Genomic DNA, 22,639 nt, shown 5'->3' with positions numbered 1-22,639 from the left:
TGGTGCTTTACACAAAGTGCCATGAGTTAGAGTGCCATTGAACCTAACAGGCATTTGCTTTGTAGGTGGGGCTCAGAGCCTGCCAACACTGGCCTAGGCCAGTAGGTGGGGGCACTCCAGCAGCCTCCCAGGAGGATGCCAGCCATAAAAAGTGGAAGGCCAGGGCTAACAGGGCTTGGCCCCCACAAACTGGGCTGGTAACAGTGGCTCCAGCATCACTGGTGCCACATCACCATGCCCAGTATTCCCGCTGCATGCTCCTCCACTGTCGTGTGAACAGCACCAGTACACACTGATCCCAGAACAACCCTGCAGGACAGAGGAGCAGGGGCAGGTGGGCATGCTCTGCACTGCCCAGACTCTCCAAATAATATTTTCTAGTGCTGCTTATGCTGCCAGCCCACCCCTCTCTCAAGTCCTGCTCCCCTCCCTGCCAGCTGGCAAATGTCAGCAGCACCTGGGGGAGAGTGGGGAAGGGACAGAGCCCTCCTGCTGCAGGACCCTCCCCCAACTACCCTTGCTGGGGTCCTGGGGGGAGCTGGCCCAGGTTTGCAATGTTGGGGGGCATCCCCCCTCCCCACCTGCTCCAGGAGTGTTGTCAAGAGGTTTGGGCAGGGAAATGAAAAGGGCCTCCCCACCATGCAGGCCTGCAGGGAGCCCATCTATGAGGTGGGGAGGGGCTCTCTTTCCACCCCACACCAGCTCTGGTAACCAGGGCTTTGCCTGGTTACCTGATTGCTCATAGTTACCTGATTGCTCTCAGTTACTGTAGTAGTTTAGTAGTAGTAATCCAGTAGCAATGGATGCTTGAGTCCATTAGCCTGGTTCCTATCCTTCTGGTGTTGCTTACTTCTTAGGTTGCTATGATACAGCTTTCTGGTACAGTGGTTAGAGAAAATGTCCAGGTGTTTTCATTTAACACTCAATTTACCTGAGTGACTAAAGAAAGGAAAAGAGCTTGAAACTTGAAAAATTGCCTTGGCTTTGCTGAAGGAAGGAAATACTTTATTTTCCTGTTTCTAAACTTGTGGAAAATAATGGACTTTAAACCCTGCTCAACCTGACCAAGTTAAGGCTTTAAATAATATATATTACTTTTAAGTTTCACAGCACATGACATCATGAGATGAGGCTATAATATAGGCAAATATGCCTCAGTCTTTCTGTTTAAGCATGGAACTGCTTAAGCATCTTACAGTTTATCTAACATTTTATATATTTTGAGGTTTTTTGAACCATAGGGAATGGAGTCCTCTCTCCTCTCACATAACTTTATATGGTTTTAGAAGAGGTGAAATGTCAGAAGCCCTGGAAAAAAAACTGGGAATACATGGAAAACACATTAAGACTGACAATTTCATTTTCCTGATATAAAACGGTCTCTTAATAGTAATGAGATAACAGAGGTGGAAATTTTTGAAACTTTACATTGATATCTATGTTGTATTTCATTTGTGTATAATGAATATTGGTCATTTTATCATAACTATCATAAATGCTAATGTGAAAAATGAAAATAGAAGTCTGAGAAATGCAGGACAGGGCATAGGAAATGATTCACTGGCAGCAGAGCATAGCCCCCCACTCCCAGTGCTGCTGTGCCCACATTCAGCACCCCCTCCCTAAGTCCCGCGCCACCTCTGCTGTCACTGGGCAGCTTGTCCCATCCCCAGCCCCAATCCATCACTTGCTGTGGGGGCGTTGATCTGCTCCCTCCCAAGCCCCTTCCCTCCCCACTCTGCCCACCACAACAGACTTACCAGCTGGAGGAAGCTGTGTCCATCATCCTTGAGGACTGCTGACTATTTAGTCTATGGCTGAATCTCTAAATCAGGCTGAATCTTGTCTGGCTTCTGATTCATTTTGGACCTTTTAATTTGTGTGAGAGGGGCAGTAAAAGCCCCTCTAGGATGTTCCAGACCTCCGCCCCAGGCACCCCAATACTCACCATAGAGACAGGGTTGAGTGGCAGCTGGGGAGAACTGCAGATGCAGGCTCCATGATTCTGGAGATGCCTGAAGCTGCGGAACCTGGGCGGAGCCTTGGAGAAGCATGGGAGGCTCAAAAGGCAGCTGGGAAAACAGCTGCATGGACAGCGAGGGAGAAGCAGGATGCTGACACCAAGATGCCGGCGGAAGAGAGGAGGATTGCCCGACTGGAGGGGAGAGGAGGAAAACTGAGAGGCGATGGGAAGACTCTGGCAGGGCAGAGAGGAAGCCCAAGCCTGAAGAGCCAGGGGACATCTGGGAGCAGAACTGCTACAGGTACAGTAGCAAGAGATGGTGGCAGAAAACTGCTAGCCTGTGCAAGCAGCCTGGCAGGGAAGGAGCATCCCGGTGAGGAAACCGTGTGCCCTGCCTGCTCGGGAACAGCCAGGGAGTGACCCCAGGTCAGTTGGGACCCAGAAGCATTTGTGCAGGGGAGATGAATCAGGGTGGGAAACAGGGCAGCTGCCCCCCACCCTCCATGGACACTGGGAGAAAAGCGATGAGTCAGTCCCCCCTTCTTTTTCTTTCTTTGTTTGAGTGGCCAAGCACACACTGGGAGATAGGACCCCAGGGGCATGTCGGCAGAAGGCCAAGTGTTTTCTGTTGGTTCATTTCTGAAGTCCTAGTTAACTCTGAGACAGGGCAAATTTATGAGCCCAAGCTGGCCTGAAGCCAAGGAACTGATGCACTGTGGCTAAGCGATCCAGGTGAAAGGAGAGACCATCCAGGGGAAGACCTGCCAGGTGCAGTGTCTGTCCAGGTCTTGGAAGTGGTGAGGGTGGGGTAAAGGGAAGGTTTGGAGCCCCACAAAGAAAGACCAGGATCGAGACTTCTTCGCTACCCAGGGGCCACCTAAAGGGAACTGTCTCCCCAACAAGAAACATCAAAGACGTGGCAGGCGAGTAAGGGCAGCATCCATACCATCTAGGTAGCACCTGATCCTGACGTCGCTTGTGAGCAAGGCACCTACAAAGAAGAGGCCAAAGCCTTATAATACCTACACGCGACAATTGGTCTCCCAGTTTGATTTGGATTCAGAGATTCGGCCACCAAATTGGGCCAAATCTCTTCCGAATCGAATTGGCTACTGAAGCTTTGCACAGCCCTAATAAGTGCTGATGCTTTGTCTCAGAACATTACAAAGTCTGTGAATGTGTGTGTCTGAACAGTGGTCCCAGGATTGCATCATTGCATAAATGGCAGAAAAGCAACGATGCTTTCAGCTGCTCACTAAACCCTGACTGGAAGTATAATGTGTGTACATGTTAATTCTAGGATGTTTCTGTTCTGAGACAAACACAGGTACAACTTGTCTGGGAACAAATGCAATGTCTGCTCCTAGCTTTATTATGGTAGGTGTAATGAGCAAAGTGAATAGTATTATAACCATCCAGTTCTCAGTTCAACTCTTTGATGGCCAGAGATAATTTATATACCAGACATAGCTGACATGTGGGAGGAGAGGGTGGGGAGATATATGCTACCCCTGACAGACCATCCCCACCGCCGCTGCAGCTGGCAGCATCTGCAGGAGCTTGCCAACTCCGCCCCCGCCACTGATGCCACCACCAGTATCTGTGGATGCTTGCCAGCTCCATCCCCATCACTGACACTGGTGCGGGTGCCCCCCCAGACTCAGGAGCCACCAGTCACCCATGGTACCGGAGCTTCCAAAATTATGTCTTATGTTTGTCTGTGCCCCAGCCAGCCTCCTCCCCCCACCACAGCCCTTGGAGCCTGGCTGGAGCAGTACCCCAGAGCCGGGAGGAGCTGGGCACAGGCAGCTTGCCCACAGTGGGACAATGTGTCCTGCAACAAAGCACATATGCAGGGGCATACACTGTGGAACAAAGCGGTGGCACAAATTTGTACTGCTAATATTTGTGCCACTGCACGCACATATCCCTGCTCATCTGAACATGGCCTAGGAGTTCACTAAGGTTTACTTACTTCAGAACTGTGATAAGTGGGAGATTTATCATTCACTTTAACAGATATAGGATGAAGTTCTCTTTGCTCATTTCACTAGATTTCAGAATACACACACAAATATTCCCACTTTCACAGACCACTCCCAGGCACCTACAGCCCCACAAGAGAAAAGGTTGTATGCCTTGTTTAATGGCTGAGCTCAACCTGTTTTAGCTGTATATCCTTCGTGGGACATACCTTGAAACTACCAATATAGTGAACATACTATAAAGAATGAATATTTGGATCTGTGGTACAGTTTGTATTTATTACTTTCATTGAAACCACATACTCAAGTATTTAAGATTACAGCTGGTAAATTATACATATGTAAGAGTTTACAAAACAAAGCATTGGCCTTTAATGTGTCACAGTACAGTATAGATCTTGTACAATGCAGTTCAAATGGATTTATATTTAGTTTAATGAATTATTTTATTGTGTAAACAGACTGACATAGTGATCTAAGAGATGAATCCTCTTTGTTTAGGCATTTATCAGAACAACAGTAAATTTTAGTGACACGTCTTAGTTTCCCAAAGGGTACTCGTATTTCAGCTGAGTTAACTATAATGCAAGATGTAATATTTTAAAGAATATGCAGGCCACTGTTGCAGTAAATTAAGAGGTTTGTGATATAAACCAAGCAAAATAATTTTGTACTTCCCCCAGTCTTCCCTACAATACCTCTCTTGTTTCTATTTTACCTGTTTTATGTTATGTTAAGTGACCATGCAATAGAACAGAAACAGATTATTTATACCACTGCCCAAAAACATTTGAATTCAAGATATTATTTTCTGTGTTGATAAGATATTAGCAATATCTATTTCTATGCATTTCACTGAGTAATATTTCATATGATGAACAGTGTTCATGGAATACTACATAATACTACATCACATTTTATGTGATGAATTGTGCAAACCATTTATTAGGCATTGGGACAGATTCTGCTCTCAGTTACAATGTTATAAATCTGGAGCAGTTCCAATAAGATCGAATAATTTAATGAAGTCACTCTGGATTTACACTAATGTAACTTAAGTCAGAATTTGATTCTGTGTGAAAAATAAGGGAGACCCATATATCCTATACCCATCCACATATACAATATATATTTCTATATAGGCATAGTTAATCTGTACATATTCATACACATACCTAGTTGTTCAGTTTTGACTACATGACATTTCAGTTGCTATACACAGAAGTGTTTTAAATATCCTGACAGCTACTGTAAATATCTAACAACTTTAAGATGAAACAGCTGTGTACCTTTTGCTTTTGACATGTAACTACAGTAGCTAAAGAGGCAGGACAAAGAATCTATGAAGATGTTCAGGAAATATAGAGTAGCAGAAAATGACTTTTCATTTCATTCACTCAGAAGACTGAGATTCTAGTTGGGTTCTTTCACAGTTTGGTTGCCATCCCCACAAACGTGCACTTGGAATAAAATGGGCTGGAGGCTGGATCTTGAATCTATGCTGGTTACTCCAGCTGAGGATCTGTCACTGACATTTTCCCCATGCTAAGTATCTCTGCAGCTGTACATGTTAACAAACACGCACACAAAACAAGCAAGCAAACGAATGAAAAACCAGAAAAACTTAAGGAACAGTAAATAGAACTGACAAGAATAAACATCAGCAGGCATTTGTAATGATATTGATTTGTAGAGTCAAACTCAATAACCAGCCAATATTCTGCATGCTCATAGGGATGGTAACAAACAAAACCTTCCTGAGTTTACTCTTAGTAACAAGTATTAATGCACAGACATATGGTGACAACTCATATGGTGGAAACTGTGCACTATCTCAGAGATGTGCCAACAAAACAAAACAAAAACAAAAGCCCCAGCCAACACTCCCCCCACCCCCACAAACCCTGCTTTGGTTACAAATTGCAGTCCTGATGTAAAATATCAGATTTTGGCTCTTTCAGTATTGCAGAATACTCCTTGTTCCTCACTGATAGATGACAACCCATTGTTTGTCTTATTGACGCTTGGTAAAATCAGGGGAGAATCACTCACCTAAACACAGTGTTGAGCAGGGCATTACAATTAACAGTGTTGCTCACAGCTCAGTCATGCCTGATGCACAGCCCAATGAAATCAAAACGGAAGGCTTTCCGTTGACTTCAGTAGGCTTTGAATCTGGTTGTCAGTGACGGAGACTTGTACACACATTCCAAATGACAGACACCTGAATGATTTGGACCAAATTATTTGCTTAAGATTAGGCTAAAGTAATCCAAGTGGTGTTTTGCATCATAAAAATAGATGATTATAAGGCAATTGTAGGTTTGTTTATATTGCAAATAACTTCTTATAGGGTCTAATACAGCTCCCATTAATAGGCCCTAGATCTGACAAATAGTGGAAACAACAAAGACCCATGATGCTTTCCAAGGGCATGTTGTGGGACTAATGCAAATCTGGATTACTTTTTTTGTGTGTGTCTTACCATATCTTATCAGGTACATAGTTCTGGAATATAATGAGACTAAAATATAGCAAACTTCATCGTATAGAAAAATGGGAACAGTGTCATGTTACTAGTAGCATATTTTTACAGTGCAATCACTAGAAATAAAAAGCATATGTTATTTTGGTCCTTTTTAAAGGGAAGATTAAAGATTTCTTCCTCATATACCTTGAATATGGTAATTCAGACAGTTCACTTTAGGAAGCACATGCACATATAAATAGGCACCTTACAAGCCTGATCCTGCTCCCATTTAAGTGAATGGCAAAATCTGAATGATGAATTGAATCTGTAGGCATGTATCTGAAATGAGAATCTGGCACTTATTTCTTTAGGACTTAATGTGTTTTAGGTCAGTGGAACGCTATGATTTAGTTGTCATGAGGTTTTAGAAAAAAAGTAGAACAAGGAGTTTTGAGCCTAAATCACAAAAACTAAAGATTCACAATTTTTCTTAGAAAAAGCTTGTAGCAGAAAGTGAATATACAGTATGTGAGCATAGGAAGTATACAGACATATACCCCTATTTCATGCAGAAAGCTTTCTGAAAAACATACAAAAGCAACCAGTGCTGAACATTATGTAAACTCACAAGGTGTACTTTTAACACAAACATGAAGCATAAATTAAAAAAAAGAAAGAGAAACGATAGCAACATACTTTAAATATAGAATTTGCACAATTGGTATTTTTGTTAAATAAGAATAAATAAATTCATTACATCCATTCACATACCAGTTGTAAAAACAATAAATTATTTTTTTTCAGTGCTGTGTTGCTTTTTTACATTTGTGATTGATCCACAGAGTTCTTTCCCCTCCCCCATGGGATAAAACTGTTTCCACAGGAAGGCAACTAAATTTAATTTCTTAAACACCATCAAACCCAACTTGAAAACCTTTGTCATAAGGAGGATGACTAATCTAAGCATGTGATAAGCTATTTTAGAGGAAGACACATAAAAAAGCATTGATGTTAGTGGGCCTATATCCATGGAAAGCAGTGGAATTGTGTCCCCTTATATTAGCTGTGAATTTAGCACTGGATACAGTAAGTGTGAATTATTTCCCTATGGAACACATCGCTTTTGGCTTTTAAATTTGGCTTTGCATTGGCTTAAATCAATTTCTGAAGCCCGTTAGGCAAAACTCAGGAGTGATATAAACAGTGATGTCATATTATGTGTGGGGATGTAGATGATCAGACTACGAATAAAAATATTAAATCATACAGCCTGCACCAGGTGCATAAAAAAGGAGTTGGAACAGGAGTCATAGCAGAATAGCTGAAGACAGAGGTAAATAAAGCAGGCAACCCTCTTACTTTGTACTTGTTAGCTTGCTCCTTTTGCAACTATGCCCCTTTAACCCTTTCAGTCTATGTTACACTTTTTTGCATGCTCAGTGCTAAATTCATACAATTTATGCTGCTTTATTACTTACAAGTCTGTCCATTTTACTCCTGCTCTGTAACTTACACCAAAATTCACATCACCATAAGCTCAGCTCAGATTTCTATTGTTCTTCCCTACTCTGTATCCTTCTCCTATGCCTGAGTTACCATATTTCCTTCACAAGCTTCACCTAGCATATGACTGTTACTATGATGGGCAGCTTCTCAGTAAGGGACAACCTTCACCTTTGGTATACCTCTACATTAATCTTGCATGTAACTCCATGATGTATGCAGAGTGAGAGAGACAGGGTACTTCCCACAAAAACAAATCCTGGTACCCTGAGACTGAATCAAGGCCCATTAAAATCAGTTGGAGTTGAATCAGTTACATTGTAAGGTATTGTCTTTTGTTGCCTTTACATTTTTCTACAGTCAGACGGGAGTCAAGTCTAGAACTCCAGTGTGAAGATGCGGTAATAGTGTTCTCTGCATTTCATGCTCTGTAACCGATTTTCAAATATTTGACTATAAGGTACTACATAGGCTAGGAAAATAAATTTTAGTTAAAAAGATGGATGATTCACTATAGTGGTTTGTTTTCATACAGATTTTTTTACACAAACTCTTTCTAGGAACAAGATAATTTTGAACAAAAATAGTTTAACTGTAGAGCCGTTGTGATTTTATTTGAATAGTGTCCAAAATTATTTACTCATCCCTATTTAATACTTAATAGATTATTTTGACTCAAAAATCCTTGCACATGCTAGCTCCAGAATTATAAAATGGGTTAGAAACAAAATGTATTTTATATGGCAAGTGCATGCTGTGATCCATGTCACATGGTGGTTGCTTTCTCCCTAATGAAGGTTCTCTATTAAGAACCTTTCAATAATTCAGTAATGCATCCACTGAAGCATTCAAACAATATAATTTAAAAGGACAGTCAGCTGTACTTAGGCTGAGTTGGGTAAACTTACCAAGCTCCATAGCCGCATTCTCAACCACACTGCACTGCTCTGACTGGGCTGCCTTCTAAACTGAAAGCCATGGTGCATCTCTGTGTGGTACATAAGGCAAGCTAATAACCACAACTGAAAAATAATGCTAACTAACTCTCAGCTAATTAACCAGGTTGTGACATGCCTTTATTGCTTGGAGTTTAGGAAATTGTTCACCCAGAGAAGTGTGGTTGAGGATGCCACCCTGGGGCATAAAGCAGTCTTTGTTTTAATGGCTAGGGAGGGAGATAGACAGTTTTGAAGTGGCTTCTACACATTTGCAATTCTTTAGAGCCTGGGGTGGAGACCGTATTACTTTAGAGATGGGCCAATAATGAACTTCGAGGATTCGTTAATATCCACCTTTGTTGCTTAGGACTACTTGTAAAAATCAGGCCGTAATGTTTTTACCAACAGCAGTCACTCAGATTCATTCCTTCTGGCCTATCCTTGCATTCTGCTATCACAGATAAACACCCCCTGTTTAAAATATTCTACAACAATAGGTGATTCTCCAAGGTTCATCTCTGTAGATATAAAAATTATCAGCTATTTTGAAATGATCCCATGCTTCCAATGTTCATAGTTACTGAAGCATGTCTACGCCAGTCTGAAGTGAAATTTTCCTTCTGTGATAGGGACACAGATCAGTTTTTTTTTTCTAATAATCTCTGAAACTGGGAATTTCCAAAGAGCCTACAAGGAATTCAGTTCCCAAATCCCACTGAATTTTATTCTCTTGGGCTGTTCTGAAAATCCCATTGTAATTTCATATTCTCAGACTGTGTGGGCAAATTAGAGGATAGGGGACTGGTCAGATTCTATTTTCATCACAGGTTGTAGAGACTTTAACAAAAATATATTGTTTTGGGGTCTGACAAAAGCTTGCAGAATTCAAAAGAAAAGACTTGGATAGTTTTTGTATCATGCTATTCACCTTGCCACGAAATGTTCTTCTGCAGTGGCAGTCTTTTGTCAGACAAAAATGCCATTTGGAAAGGGCTGCTGAAAGACATTACAAACTGCTGCCTGCTCTGTGGAAATAGTCTTACTGATATTAGTTATATCCACCACATCCTCATGTGGTTTGACTTTGTAATGACTCATAAACCTCCCAAATATGCAAGGTGTACAAAACCCAAATGACTTCTACAGCTTTTAAACCAAACAAACCACACAAAAAAGACAAGTAATGACAAACTTTTGCTGGTAAAAGGGATACCAGGGTTAGACATGATGGACAAAACACTGATAAAATGCTATTAACTGCTTGCTGTGTTTTTTGACCTTTATAGGTATAGGTAATTACACATTGTAAGATTTCAGATGGAAACCATAGAGAAAATAACAGACAAAGCAGTTGAGAACAGTCTGAGTTAGAAGACACTTCGTTATCTCAACTGTAGTTTTTGGTTCTATAACTTTTTACAAAATACAGTATGTCTTTATTTCATACAGAGAAGCAGAACAGCAGCGATTGTTCATCTACAGGCTGCTGAGATGTTCCCTGTATGAGAATTTCTGGGTGGAAAGGCATTGTTTATTATAGAATAAAGTTCTGTGGTCAGGAAATTCCTAGAATGGAAATGTATTTCCTCTTGTCAGAAAAAATCTATTAAATCTTAAAAACAGCAGCAAGCTCTTTGTTTTCCAGTAAAACATCCACAGCCATTTCTGAAAAATGGCTGCAGACATACTTTGGTCAATCACTTTGCTTATATATTGTTTTTAATAGAACCAAGTGATATAAAGTGACATACCAAATGAAAGATATTTACAAACAGTATAAAATAAGCTACTGTGGTATCATGGGTAAGTATGACAAAGTTGTCTAAGGTATTAGAGGTAGGTGAAAAAGGGGAGATGATTCTGTAACCTTCCTAGGATCTTCCATTCACTGGTTTTTCCTCTTCAGGGTTTTTTTTTTCCTCCTTTTTTTTGCAGACACAGAGGGCTTATTATAACTTTTATGCTTAGTTTCTTTGACATACCAATATCATTCTACTATCCCTTAAAGCAGTGCACATCTTCATTTGGTCCAAATAGGCAGATTCTGCCCATAATTTGAGGCTGCATGTAAATATATTGAAGCCTTGGCTTCTCTCTGCCTGGATAGAACTAACACCAGTATGTCAACAATGTCTTAACCAGATCTCTTTTTTCAAGAAAATCGCCACCACAGGTTAACATTTTTTTAGCAAGCACTGTTTAAATGCTGATGGTCTCTGAGACAGAAGACATCCTTTTGCAAGTTTTCCATTCCCATCTTTGCACTGAACAGTTCTAGTGTGCCATCCTGTGTCACATGTTCGAGAACAAGAAAGCCACGGTCCAGTTACCCACCGTGGCTGAGTGAGCTGTGGGGTGACTTTGTTACTGTTGCTTGTGACAGAGTTAGTCATTTGTATTTGCTTCTTTGGCACAAAGAAACTATAGCGAACATCCACTGGTTGTGTTGGGTCAGTTGCAAGAATTTGTACAATAAGGATCTCCCTCGTGGCAGAATGTCCCATTGCATGCAAGGAATCATCCCTGTGACTCCAGCCACTATAGTTCATAACAGTTCCATTGAGATCAATGATGGTTTCTGAAGTGGAGATCATATATTTCCCATTGACAAGATACTCACCATTTTTCTTTTTCAGGGCTAGGTAAGCTGTGAACCTGCTTTGGTCTTTAGTTTTAAATTGTCGGACTTTGATGTGAGTTGCCCCCTCTGGTATTCTCACTATATCTGTGTATCCCTTACTGAAAGAAAGAAAAGAATGTGTTACATAGCTAGTGGGAAACAAACATTCATGCTTTCAGGTCTAACTCAAAGCCTACTGCCATCACTGGGAAGATACCTATTTGTTTGAATGGGTTTTGGATCATGCTGTGAATACATTTGCCTTGAGATTCAGTTGTCATATTTTATCATTATCTGATTTTTGTATTTGTGTCCTTGAAGAAAATTCTCCTATATTTGTTTGAAATTATTTAATCTTTGACTTTAGAAATAATTTTATATGAGTCAGATTTGAGAAAAATGAACAATAACTGATAGCTTATGTATTTGAGCAAAGGGTGGGAGACATGAAATTCGAAGCTTACTATATCTGCCAAGGAAAGATAATGAGACATGCATTGGTTACAGCTGTTTCTTACGGCTTTGCTATAATTATGATGAAGGAAAGAGTGAGCAAACTAACAGCTGTGTAGAGGCACCTTGGAAGCATTTAAAAATAATCTTGATCACTGAGAAAAAAATGTTTACTTTTAACTTCATAAAGCAAAAGGCTAATTGCCAAATGTCTAATAAGAGGCAAAGCCAAATGTTAACCTATGTAATTACAGCATCTTCATTTATCAGTTATGACTTGGAAGATATTGTAGTTAAATATAGATGCAGAAAGATATTTAAATCATATCCAAGGTCATAAGCATGCCAAAACTAGAATACTACAGAGTAGTCAAGTTCTCTAGACTATTTCAATAATACAACAAGGTTACAAATAAATAAAGACATAAATTACAAACTAGTAGATGGACTTTAGACACATTATTTTTAATTTGTAACTTTCTAATAAATTAGCTGGTGCTGGAAATACTACATATATGATTTTTAAGTAAAGACTAATAAACTTTTTTACTCTAGATTAATCTTTGTGTTATTACAGTGTTTTGCCGATATAACTATTGATTTAAACAAGCATTAAACTGGAGTAATCAGGCCTATAAATGTCTACATTCAGCATCATCTGACCCCAGCGCTCTTTCCTGCCCAGGGCAGGGGGCTGGACTCGACCTACTGAGGTCCCTTCCGATCCTAACATCTATAAATCTATATTTTTGTAAAAGAGACACTAAACATCTGTATTAAAAGATCAAGTTAATAAGCATCAAAATTTAAATTGTCCATGCATAAACTAGAACGTGAACACGTAATTAAGCCTATATCATAATGCACATGAACCAGAAGGCATGGATAGCCTTAATTTTTGGTATGTCATAATTTCCGATTGTTTGAATTTGTGTCCTTAATATTTTTTGACATAGACATTTTCACTTTTAAAGATAAAAGTGTGATGGCAAAATGTACTATGTGAAATTTTAAGAATGGGAAGCATTAGGTAAGTTTACAATAGCGGGTGCTATAAAGAGAGAAATACAACAGCCATTTCTTTTCTTTGGACAGAAACAAAATATAATATTGGAGCTCCGTAACATTGGTGAAAAGATGGGTCTATTTTTTTTAAAAAGCACTCGACTAAAAATCTTGTTTTTTTTAAAGAGAACTGCCCCAGACAAAAACTTCCCTTTGAAAAAAAAGAAACATTATTATTGTTGCTATTTTAACTTGGTTCTTTTTGAAGTGTGGCTGCTTCTCTTATTCATTTAGGTCCAGATTCTGTCATACTCATCATACTTACTTCTGGAGAGGTATGCTCTAGGCTCAGGGCAGTCTCATTTCAATTGCAATGATTTGAGGAAGAAAGTGGTTCTCTGTGTGAGTCAAGACCATAGAAACTGGGTCTTCTAGAGTTGGAATTCTGCCCCTGCTGAGTCAATGAAGATTTGCTATTCGTGTCTATGGGGCCAAGATTTTGTCCTTGATCAGTGATGCAATGTATGTGGTATGTCTCAGACTGCTTTTTCTCTCTCATTCTGAAATCTATGATATTTCAATATTTACAGATTGGAGGAGATTTGGTTTATATAATTGGCAGGTAACAAAGAAAGCAATTTTTTTTTGCCAGAGATGTTTTGGCATACTTAAGTGAATAATTCTTGTTATAGTCAGGAACAGAATTATGCTTATACTTCATGGTTATTTTATTTTTTGAATGAATTAACCCACCAAGCCATTTTTGTCTGTTAGCAACCATTTTAGATAATTGTCTAGAATTAGGTTTCAACTTCAGGTAGTTTCCAGCTCACTGTGAGAATTTTGAGAGAAAATGGAAAAATGTTTTGTTTGGAAAATGTTGTAGCTGTGATAATCCAGGCAGGGTATGAGAAGCAAGGATTTTTGTGATGTCTTTTATTGGACCAATTGTATAGTCGAGCAATGTGCTGCACAAGCTTTTGGGCATCAGGTGCCCATTCTCATGTCAGTCCCCTTCCCTGTCGTGTACAATGAGGTTAAGATTGTATGCCTTTATAAAGATGATCTAATCCAACCACAGGTTATTAAACTGATGTAGGAATGACTGAATGAAAGTCTCTGGCTTTTGTAAGATAAAATTAGATCATGACAGGACCACATGGTCTTAGGATCTATGAAAATAAAAACTTAGTTTTCAATATATGCCTCAATAAAGGCACGAGGATAGATTAAGGTGTTCAGGTAAAGTGGTGGAGGCTGGCCTTCTTTCAGGCATGCCACAAATTATCCCTGCACCCTCTCCATGTACCACTCCAATCCTCTTCTCCCACCTGATCTGCTGTTCTGCTTTCTGCTTCCTTACCTGTGTTCCCTGCCAAATTTGCTGCTTTGCTTCCTGCTTTATCTGCCACCGTGCTGCCTGTCTTCTCCCTGATCTTCTATGTGCCCTACAGAGAGGCTGCCCATGCCACTTGTGGCACCTGTGCCATAAATTGGCCACTCCTGAGATAAAGGAAGGGTTTGCTTGAGACATGTAATCTGTACAGACTTCACTGGTACTCTGAAACATTGCCAGGTGAAAGGTATTTTGGGGGTGGGTTGCCCATTTTTATTTTGGAGTTTTATTCCAGTTTCAAACAGCATCTTGTAGTGATGCTGGTAAAAAAAAAATATTTAAAAAATGCTGTAAATATTTTTAATTGAACAAAAATCAATTTTCATAACCTACTTTGCTCTAAATTGTTCAGCTTTTTGGTATAAAGTATACTACATATTGACTGATCTGGAGCCCATGAATATAGAATGATATTTTGGAACAATGAGATATTTAAGTCAAACATGACTTGGGTGCAATGTTTTGTCTATATGATTATTGCATGTGCCTGTGTTGCTTGGAGGGTAATTCTAAACATCTCAGGTGTGCAATAAAACTTAGGCCATTAATCTGTTTGGGATGACTCAGGACTAAAGTGAATGATAGTTATAAACAGAGATGTGACACAGCCAGATTTGCATCTTTGCAATGCATTATCGGTAGCTTTTGCTACCATGCCTAACCTTATTTCTACCTATTGTTATAAAATTGTTCTGCTTTCACAAGAGCATATATTTATTTTCATTCAAGAGTATTACCTCTTTTTTGTAAAGGTTCCCATGACTTTTGTGCAGCTGGAATTGTCTCCTCCACACACACCACACTTATCATACTGGAGCTTTGAGCCGATGATCCCATCACAACCAGTTCGAACACATTTCCCCCGGATACAGATTGAATTACTGTAGGGTCTACACTCAGTTCCATCAGTCACCTAAATAATTAAGACACTGTTAGTTAAAATGATATGGGAAAATAAATGCTTTATGCATTTGGGTGGCAAACATTGGCACTTATATACTTCATCCACAGCACATTATGAGTCATCTAAAGTTGTTCTGTAAAAGGGCAAGCATGCAGAGTGCTTTTAAAGGTGCCATTATGTGTATCATTCTAGTTTACAGTTTTTTGCTTGCTTAGCATTTATCCTGATGGTTAACAGAGCACTGGTATTACTCTGTCAGCCAAGACTGATGTACTCTAACACTCATCACCCTGCAGCAGCAGACCCTTAACAGAAGGGCCCCAAGCACTGGCTTATAACTCCTCTGTTTACCCTGAGGAACAAAATTAGAAGCTCTGATTATAATGATGGTTTTACTGTTTATTTTTTAATAATAATCCTTTTAATTGACCACCTTAAAACACCTTATCAACGTGACTTAATGAAAATTCAAAAATCTAGATGAAGAATGGAACACATCTAAGAAATACATAGGAATCGTTTCAGCCTTGGTTGAGCCATGCAATAATAAACATAAAGTATTGGCTACACATCTAAGCTACTCTAGATTTACATCAGTGCAGGCTGTACAAAATTCAGCTTTTTACAGCTAGTAATGCTTTTTAACCAGAAAAATTCTCTGTGTACGGCTGGCTGTAAATACAGGAACGCCTTTATCTATAGCTTAGCTCTCAAACTAGTGCTGACTGCACTAAAACCACAATTACACTCCATATACACCTAAAACTTTAGATAGTGAAAAAATGTTTTGAGGTCAACTCTGGCCATAACACAGAACAATTACTCTTTTTGAGCACATGGTTAGACAAAATATATCATTCTCAATGATATAGTCTAGCAACAAAACTTTCTAAAATGTAGAAGCCTTCCAAACCTGTAACTGAAACAATTACTGAAGGTGTCATTACCTTCTGAGAAAACACAACATAGTAGCCTGTTCCTTTGGCTCGGCAGGTGAGCTTGCAAACATCTCCAGGGAGCACTCCCGAATACTTGGGGACCCACTCCACAAATGTTTTGACACCTTTTGCATCAGACTGATAGCCATTTCTTGCTTCACATTGCTCTTGTCGAAAAGATTTAGCTGGAGAATTGTTCATATCATTAGTATTTGCCTTAAGACAGTGTAATATCACTAGTTTCAGCTATCATATTCATTTCATACCATAACTCCTCTTTACATTAGACTCTTGGGTCTTTAAGAGTCTTGTTTATTTAAACCATGTTTCCATGACTATAGGCATCTAATCACAACTCCTTTTTTTGATACAGTTTGTTTTTCAAGAGTGGGACTCCTTTTTATGAAAGCTAACTATCAGTATCCACCATATTTTTGTAGGTTTACAAAGTTTGTGAGCTGGGTTACACTGACTTTGTAGCTCATGTAAGTAAAGTCTCAACATTATGGGTACATTTTTGAGAAACTCTGATGGACACCATTATTTTTCCTCCCAGTAGAGGTTAATATTTACCACAGAACAGGATGAAAGACTTCAACATCAAGCAGCTTTAGCTGCTGTGGAACATACCATTTGCTGGACAGGCTGCAACATTGCAGGAGCGATAAATGGCCCGCTTTCCTGTGCAGTACCGTCCACTATTTCTAGGAGCTGGATTATTGCAGTGACGATAAGCAAACTGAATGCCTCCACCACATGTACGGGAGCACTGTCCCCAAGGCCCCCAGGATCCCCAGTTACCATGGCTTGAAGCCTGGAATACATGGAAAAAATAGGTTATAAATCAGGAGAAAGAAGCTAACTCTCAGTGGCATAAGTAATTGCACCCAAAGTTGACGGTACTTTCCCTTTCATTTTATCTGAGGTTCTCTGATACTAGAACAAAGGGAACAACTCTGTGACAAGCTCTGCATTTGCAGTCATGTCTATCCATTGTCCTTGATCTGTGTGTAGTGGGCATGCAGTCAAGAGGCATTGTAGATAAAGGTCAAGGTCAACATATGAGACTAACTCTACTGAGTCACTTAAGTTAATATGAAACTGTATACACCTCATAGGAATCCATCACGTGATGATTCTTTCTCTGTTATTGTTCCTTTTATAAGCAGGTCCATTTAGTCTGGGGTAGTAGGCTGACCTTGTTACTTTTAGTAATTACAGAGTTCCTGTGACAGAAACATTCCTCTTTACCATGGAGACTTCTGTAACTGGATTACTAGTTACAGAAATAACCATGATTTGACCAATCTGTGCAAGTTTGTGTGGCTCCTAGTTGCATCTTATATATCTGAAGAAACGAATGGAATTCAGTGTATTGGTATTTTGAGTTCTGTGTCTGAAGAGGTAATTACTAAGTAGGTATGTCAGCCATACAGAATGCCTACCATGTCACTAAGTAAATTATCATCCCACACTGACATAATCTTCCCAAAGCAAGGGACTGTTGCTGTTTTACTACTTATGGAGTGAATAAAGCACACTGAATATCATACTTAGGTGTAAGAAGTGAAGGCATGAACTGATAAAATGAAGTTTGGCAAAAGCAGAGTAGTTAAAGCAACTTCTGAGCCAGCAGACTAAAGTGCCAGGAGATACTGGCATAAGAGAGAGCTGTCAGATACTGCTTACAGTAAACCTGCTACTCTACTAACTTGGCTTTCTTAAGGGAAAACTGCAAAAATGCAACACTTTCCTAGCAGTTATATTTCTCAAAGTTATGCATGCTACATTGAGAAGAGTGGCAATACCTTATTTTGGAAAACAGAAGCAAATAAAGAATGAAATTAGGTTTGAAGTATTTAAGAAGCTCTTTAGTATAGGGACCTTCCTTGGGTACAGTCCGTAGTCTCAATGTACACAAAGAAAATTTAAAGCAATCCAAGATTTGTCCTGGACAATGCTCATAAGCTTGAAGAAACTCCATTGGTAAGAAGCTACAGAATGGAGGCCTCTCCTGTGTCAATTCTGCTGCCACATGTGCTACTTGTTAGTATAATGGGACAGGTTGAGACTATATGATGAGGACACATGTTTTCACATCTCTTATCTTCTTGGTAGAGATAAATCCTCCATCTCTCCTGAAACCTGGCTCACAGCAGAATCAAAGCCTATATTTTTAAAGAACATTTCCAATCTGTCAGAGTAAAACATCCAGTGCTTTAGGGGCAGAAAACATACTCCCTAATATTCAGCACCATTTTTCTGACATGATAAGGTTAAGGTCAGTTACATATCAAATAAAAATACGGTAGATTTGAAACTATAGGCAAAGGGCCTAACCTGGCCACTGTGACTCCCACTAAATTAGCACCTTACAGAAAAAGGCTGTCTGACTTTCCTCATGGCTTGAAATTTTACATCTGAAACATACCGAATAATATTTCTTCTTTGTTTTGTCAACGCATTTTCCATGGAGGCAAATCCTTCCTTTTCCACATGGTGTCCCCTCCACAGCAGGCAACTTTTTGGTCAGACAAACCATCTGACCTTGGCGAACGACTGCGCACCACAGGCGAGAGCATACATCCATACCAGGGCACACTGTGTATTCAGGCCCAAATGCCAGTTTGCACTGCCGAATGGCATCGTAAGTTTGTCCTGGAAGCTCCTCAGGGCCTAAGATCTGCTTTTTTGGTTGGTCCAGTAAACAGTTACCTAAAAGAAAAATCCAATTCACTACTCATTTTACTGTTTATTATCTTTGCCTCTAGCATTCAAATTGAACATAATTATAATGATTTTGGACCCAATTCAGATCTCCAGTGGAGTCATTAAAGAATCTCAGGCACTTCAGTAGGCTTTGGATCACCTGATTATTAGGGCTGTGTGACGCTTTGGTTCCTGATTCAGTTCAGTGGAGATTTGGCTTGGTTTGGTGGCCGAATCTCCGAATCCAAATCAAATCAAGAGACCCTTTAATCTCTCAGAATCGAATTGGAACCCTCCAAATTGATTCAGAGAGATTCAGAAAGATTTGATGATTCGGACATAAACACAGCTTTAAATGTTTTTTCTACATACCTCAAGGTACCAGGGGGCTCATGAATGCTGCGAAGGTGGGACAGATGGAGCCAGGGGGCAAAGCTGGGGTGCGGTCCTCAGCATGCTCAGCAGCAGACCCGGAACTGTACCAGAAGCACTTCTGGTCCACTTCCGGGTCTGCCGGGGAGCGCATGGGGGATTCCCCCCATGCCCTCTTTGGCTTGGTGACTGGTGCTTCCTGGGTCGGGGGGGGAGGCACCCAGGGTCCCCCCCTGCACACTCCCCGATGGACCCAGAAGTGGACCGGAAGTAGATCTGGTCCACTTCTGGGTTCACTGCCAAGCACGCAGGAGTCCTCCCCGTGCTCCTGTGGGATGCTCCATCTGCCCCATCATTGTAGTACCACGAGCCACACCTGGTACCTCGAGGTATACAGAACAAACATTTAAAGCTGTGTCTATGTCTGAATCACTGATTCTCTGAATCAGCATTGAATCTTCAGATTCAGATTCTGCTGAATTGAATCGGGAACAGTGTTCCAAATCAGCGAATCAAATCACTGTCCCCGAGTCGGGACAAATCCAAATCTGAATCGAATACGGCCCATTTCACATACTGTTACTGATTATAAACTAGGTTCTCTCCCTAAAGGCTACAAGGTGTCAAAATCTGTTTGTCATGAATTCTGGTGGGCAACCAGGACACCATCCCCAGATGTCCATTTAGAGAGGACACATGTATGGCAGTTGCTTCCGATGCCTGTCTAGTTGGCACAACTGCTGCAGCAGGTCTAGCTCTGGCCATCCTCCTTGCTGCTCCCTGGTTGTACAGTTAAGGTAAACTGACAAAAAGATAGTGGACAAGTTACTGAAAATGCTTATCACCCTCAAGCAATCTGTAGAATGGATGTCAGTGAAAAAGTCTGAGACTTGTGTGCTGTTACACTGTATCTGAGTTCCCTCAAAATGGGATTCATTCTATTTATCAGTCCATGATTTAAGGCAAAATCCAAAAGACATGTAAAGTAAGCAAAGCTGTCATTTCAAGTTTGAGCCAAAATACTTGGAGAAGTAAAGCTTCTAAAGGGGAGCCAGAAAAGTATAAAAAATAGATCTGTAGCCAACTGAGCCCCATAAAAAAACCCAAAACCAAACCAGAAAATCAGTTCAAATGAAAAAAACCCAACAAGCAGCATATCAAAAGTAATGTCAGTGGTAAATTAGCATTGGGCTTCCATTCATAGGAATGACATCTAGATTTAGTTGAAGAGTTCTGTTAATTTTGAAATAAAAAGGGCATAACACAGAATAAAGGCATATTTCAGTTATTTGCGGAAGTCAAAGTCTGCCTGGCACACACATACTGAAAATGTACAGTCACCTTCAGATTTCTGTGGAATCCTGTTTTAATGAATTTTGTTTATACCACTGATGGACTCATTTACTGACATGAAGAACTATGGAATTATGGACCTTGTCACATCGTGTGTGCTGCATGTAGCATGGGTAAGGTACACTTATCCTTAGCCAAAGTAACTTACCACAACTTATCTCACTTCACAAACAACATCAGCACCATCTGGACTTGATCATGAATGAAAAATATATATGTACTTAGAGAGTAAAGCAGTTTATAAAGTTGAATAAAAATTCAAAGTAATGTAGTATGTTTCCAAACTTGATTTAGCTCTTATATTAAAAAGAAAAAGCAGGGAGGGCCAGCAAAACAATCAACAGATTTAGTTTCCTTTAAGGGAATACATTTACTGAAATTGTTTGCTTTCCCTTAAGACCACTAAGGTCTTAAGTCTCCTGCCAGCAACATTTAGCCAAAAATCCTTTCAGTATCATCACTTATTTATTACCAAAAAGTTCAATCCAGTTAAGTCTGTTGCTTCATTTGTCCCCTCATGACCCTGCCTTACTCAATATGTAGATCTTATCTTTAGTCTGGAAGATACTGTCTTTTGTTAATGAAGATGTGGTTTGCCTCTGCTAATTGATGGGCTAGTGCCATAAGATAAAGATCATTAAAAATAGCCTACTGTGCAATATGTATTGTGGCATAAAATATTAAAGACATAGTATGGAGCGAGGATGCACAGATGTTTTCTATCAAATAGACCACTGGGATTTCTAAAAGGAAAATCAGGACTGGCAGCAATGTCTGTCAGAATCATGTTCAGTAAAAATAAAGAACTGCAACTGTCCAAATCTTTCCACCAGTTCCATTTGATTTGTGCTGATAGAAAAAGCCAGCAAAAAGTCTAGTAGTGAGGGAGGGGATAAGCTTTTCAAAAGTCTTGGATGTATACTGTGATTATCACAGTTAAGTGTGTCAACTATTCAATGTTTTATAACAGAGGTGGGCAATTATTTGGGCCCGAGATCCACATAGGGAGTTTTGATGACCTGTTGCAGGCCAGGTGAGCACTCTGCCCCCCACCCCCAATAACTCACCAAAACCCCCTATAGGGCTGTGGATGGGTGTGGAGCAGTATTCAGGAGTGGGAAGGGCAGGAGAACCTGGGATCACGTGCCCTCTAGGGTGTGGGGTATGTGTGAAGAAGATTGTGGAGGAGTATGTACATGTGTGTGTGTCTGTGGAGGGGGGTGGGTGCCTGAGCACTAAGTCCCAGGAGCCTGCTGTGGATGAGGGGAGGGAGGGAGTGGCAGGGGGTATATGCAGCAGAGCTAGCCTAGACTGTGTGGTCTGAGTGGCTCCTGTGGCACTCCACGAGGCCAAGCCCCACCTACTCACACTGCAGAAGCCCATGCTATACTTGCGCTGGTGCTCACAGCCCAGCCGAGTGCTGCTCTGCACCCATCGCTTCCAGCAGCAGCTCCAGTTCCTGATCTTGCCCCTTCAGAGCTGCATCGCTTTGGGTGAGCAGCTTTAGCTGGGCTCCTGGCCCAGTGCATGGGACTCTGGCTCCAGCTCCTGAAAACTGAAGCCAAACTCCAGTCCTGGGTCAGGAGCTGCCTGGCTGGAGTTGCTTTCCTGCCTGTCTGGTACAACATGTCATGATGCAGACAGGGCAGAAGCAGCTTCCAGGGGGATGTTCCTAGTGGAGCTGCATTGGGCCAGGTGCTGCTCTGCACTCCAACAGCAGCTCCTCCCTCTCCTGCTGCACCATGCTGCACTGCTCCTGGCAGGTTCACAGGGCTCTGGTTCCAGATCCTGGCCGCCTTCCAGTGGAAGGTGGCCAGGAGCTGAAGCCAGAGCCCCGTACACTGCGGTAGGAGTCACCCAGCTGAAACTGCTCACCCAGAGTGGCATGGCATAGCACAGCACAACGTGGCAGGGGCAAGATCAGAAGCAGGAACCAGTGTTAGAGGTGGGGGGTGTGAGCACAGCTGCAGCTACACTGGGTACAGCCCCATCAGAAGCTGAGCACTGGTCAGGATCTGGGCCAGTGGGAG

At 40.9% G+C, this 22,639-nt stretch overlaps 1 protein-coding gene across 1 annotated transcript in view; it reads right to left on the bottom strand.

Moving 5' to 3' along the window:
• Nucleotides 1-4,206: 4,206 nt before the first annotated feature.
• ADAMTS5 (ADAM metallopeptidase with thrombospondin type 1 motif 5) overlaps nucleotides 4,207-22,639 on the bottom strand; it is a gene marked incomplete at its 5' end in the record, with an annotated part of 91,827 nt that continues 73,394 nt past the window's right edge. Inside the window, 5 exons of the mRNA XM_019523894.1 lie at nucleotides 4,207-11,598; nucleotides 15,071-15,246; nucleotides 16,185-16,360; nucleotides 16,806-16,989; nucleotides 18,607-18,890. Coding sequence (XP_019379439.1) covers nucleotides 11,034-11,598; nucleotides 15,071-15,246; nucleotides 16,185-16,360; nucleotides 16,806-16,989; nucleotides 18,607-18,890 — 1,385 coding nt within the window. The remainder of the gene's footprint in view (nucleotides 11,599-15,070; nucleotides 15,247-16,184; nucleotides 16,361-16,805; nucleotides 16,990-18,606; nucleotides 18,891-22,639) is intronic.

This window comes from Gavialis gangeticus, unplaced genomic scaffold (genome assembly GCF_001723915.1).
Source record: "Gavialis gangeticus isolate Ggan-Ray unplaced genomic scaffold, GavGan_comp1, whole genome shotgun sequence".
NCBI lineage: Eukaryota > Metazoa > Chordata > Crocodylia > Gavialidae > Gavialis > Gavialis gangeticus.
The sequence above is the reverse complement of the archived record's forward strand: the minus strand, read 5'-3'. Positions and strand labels throughout refer to the sequence as shown.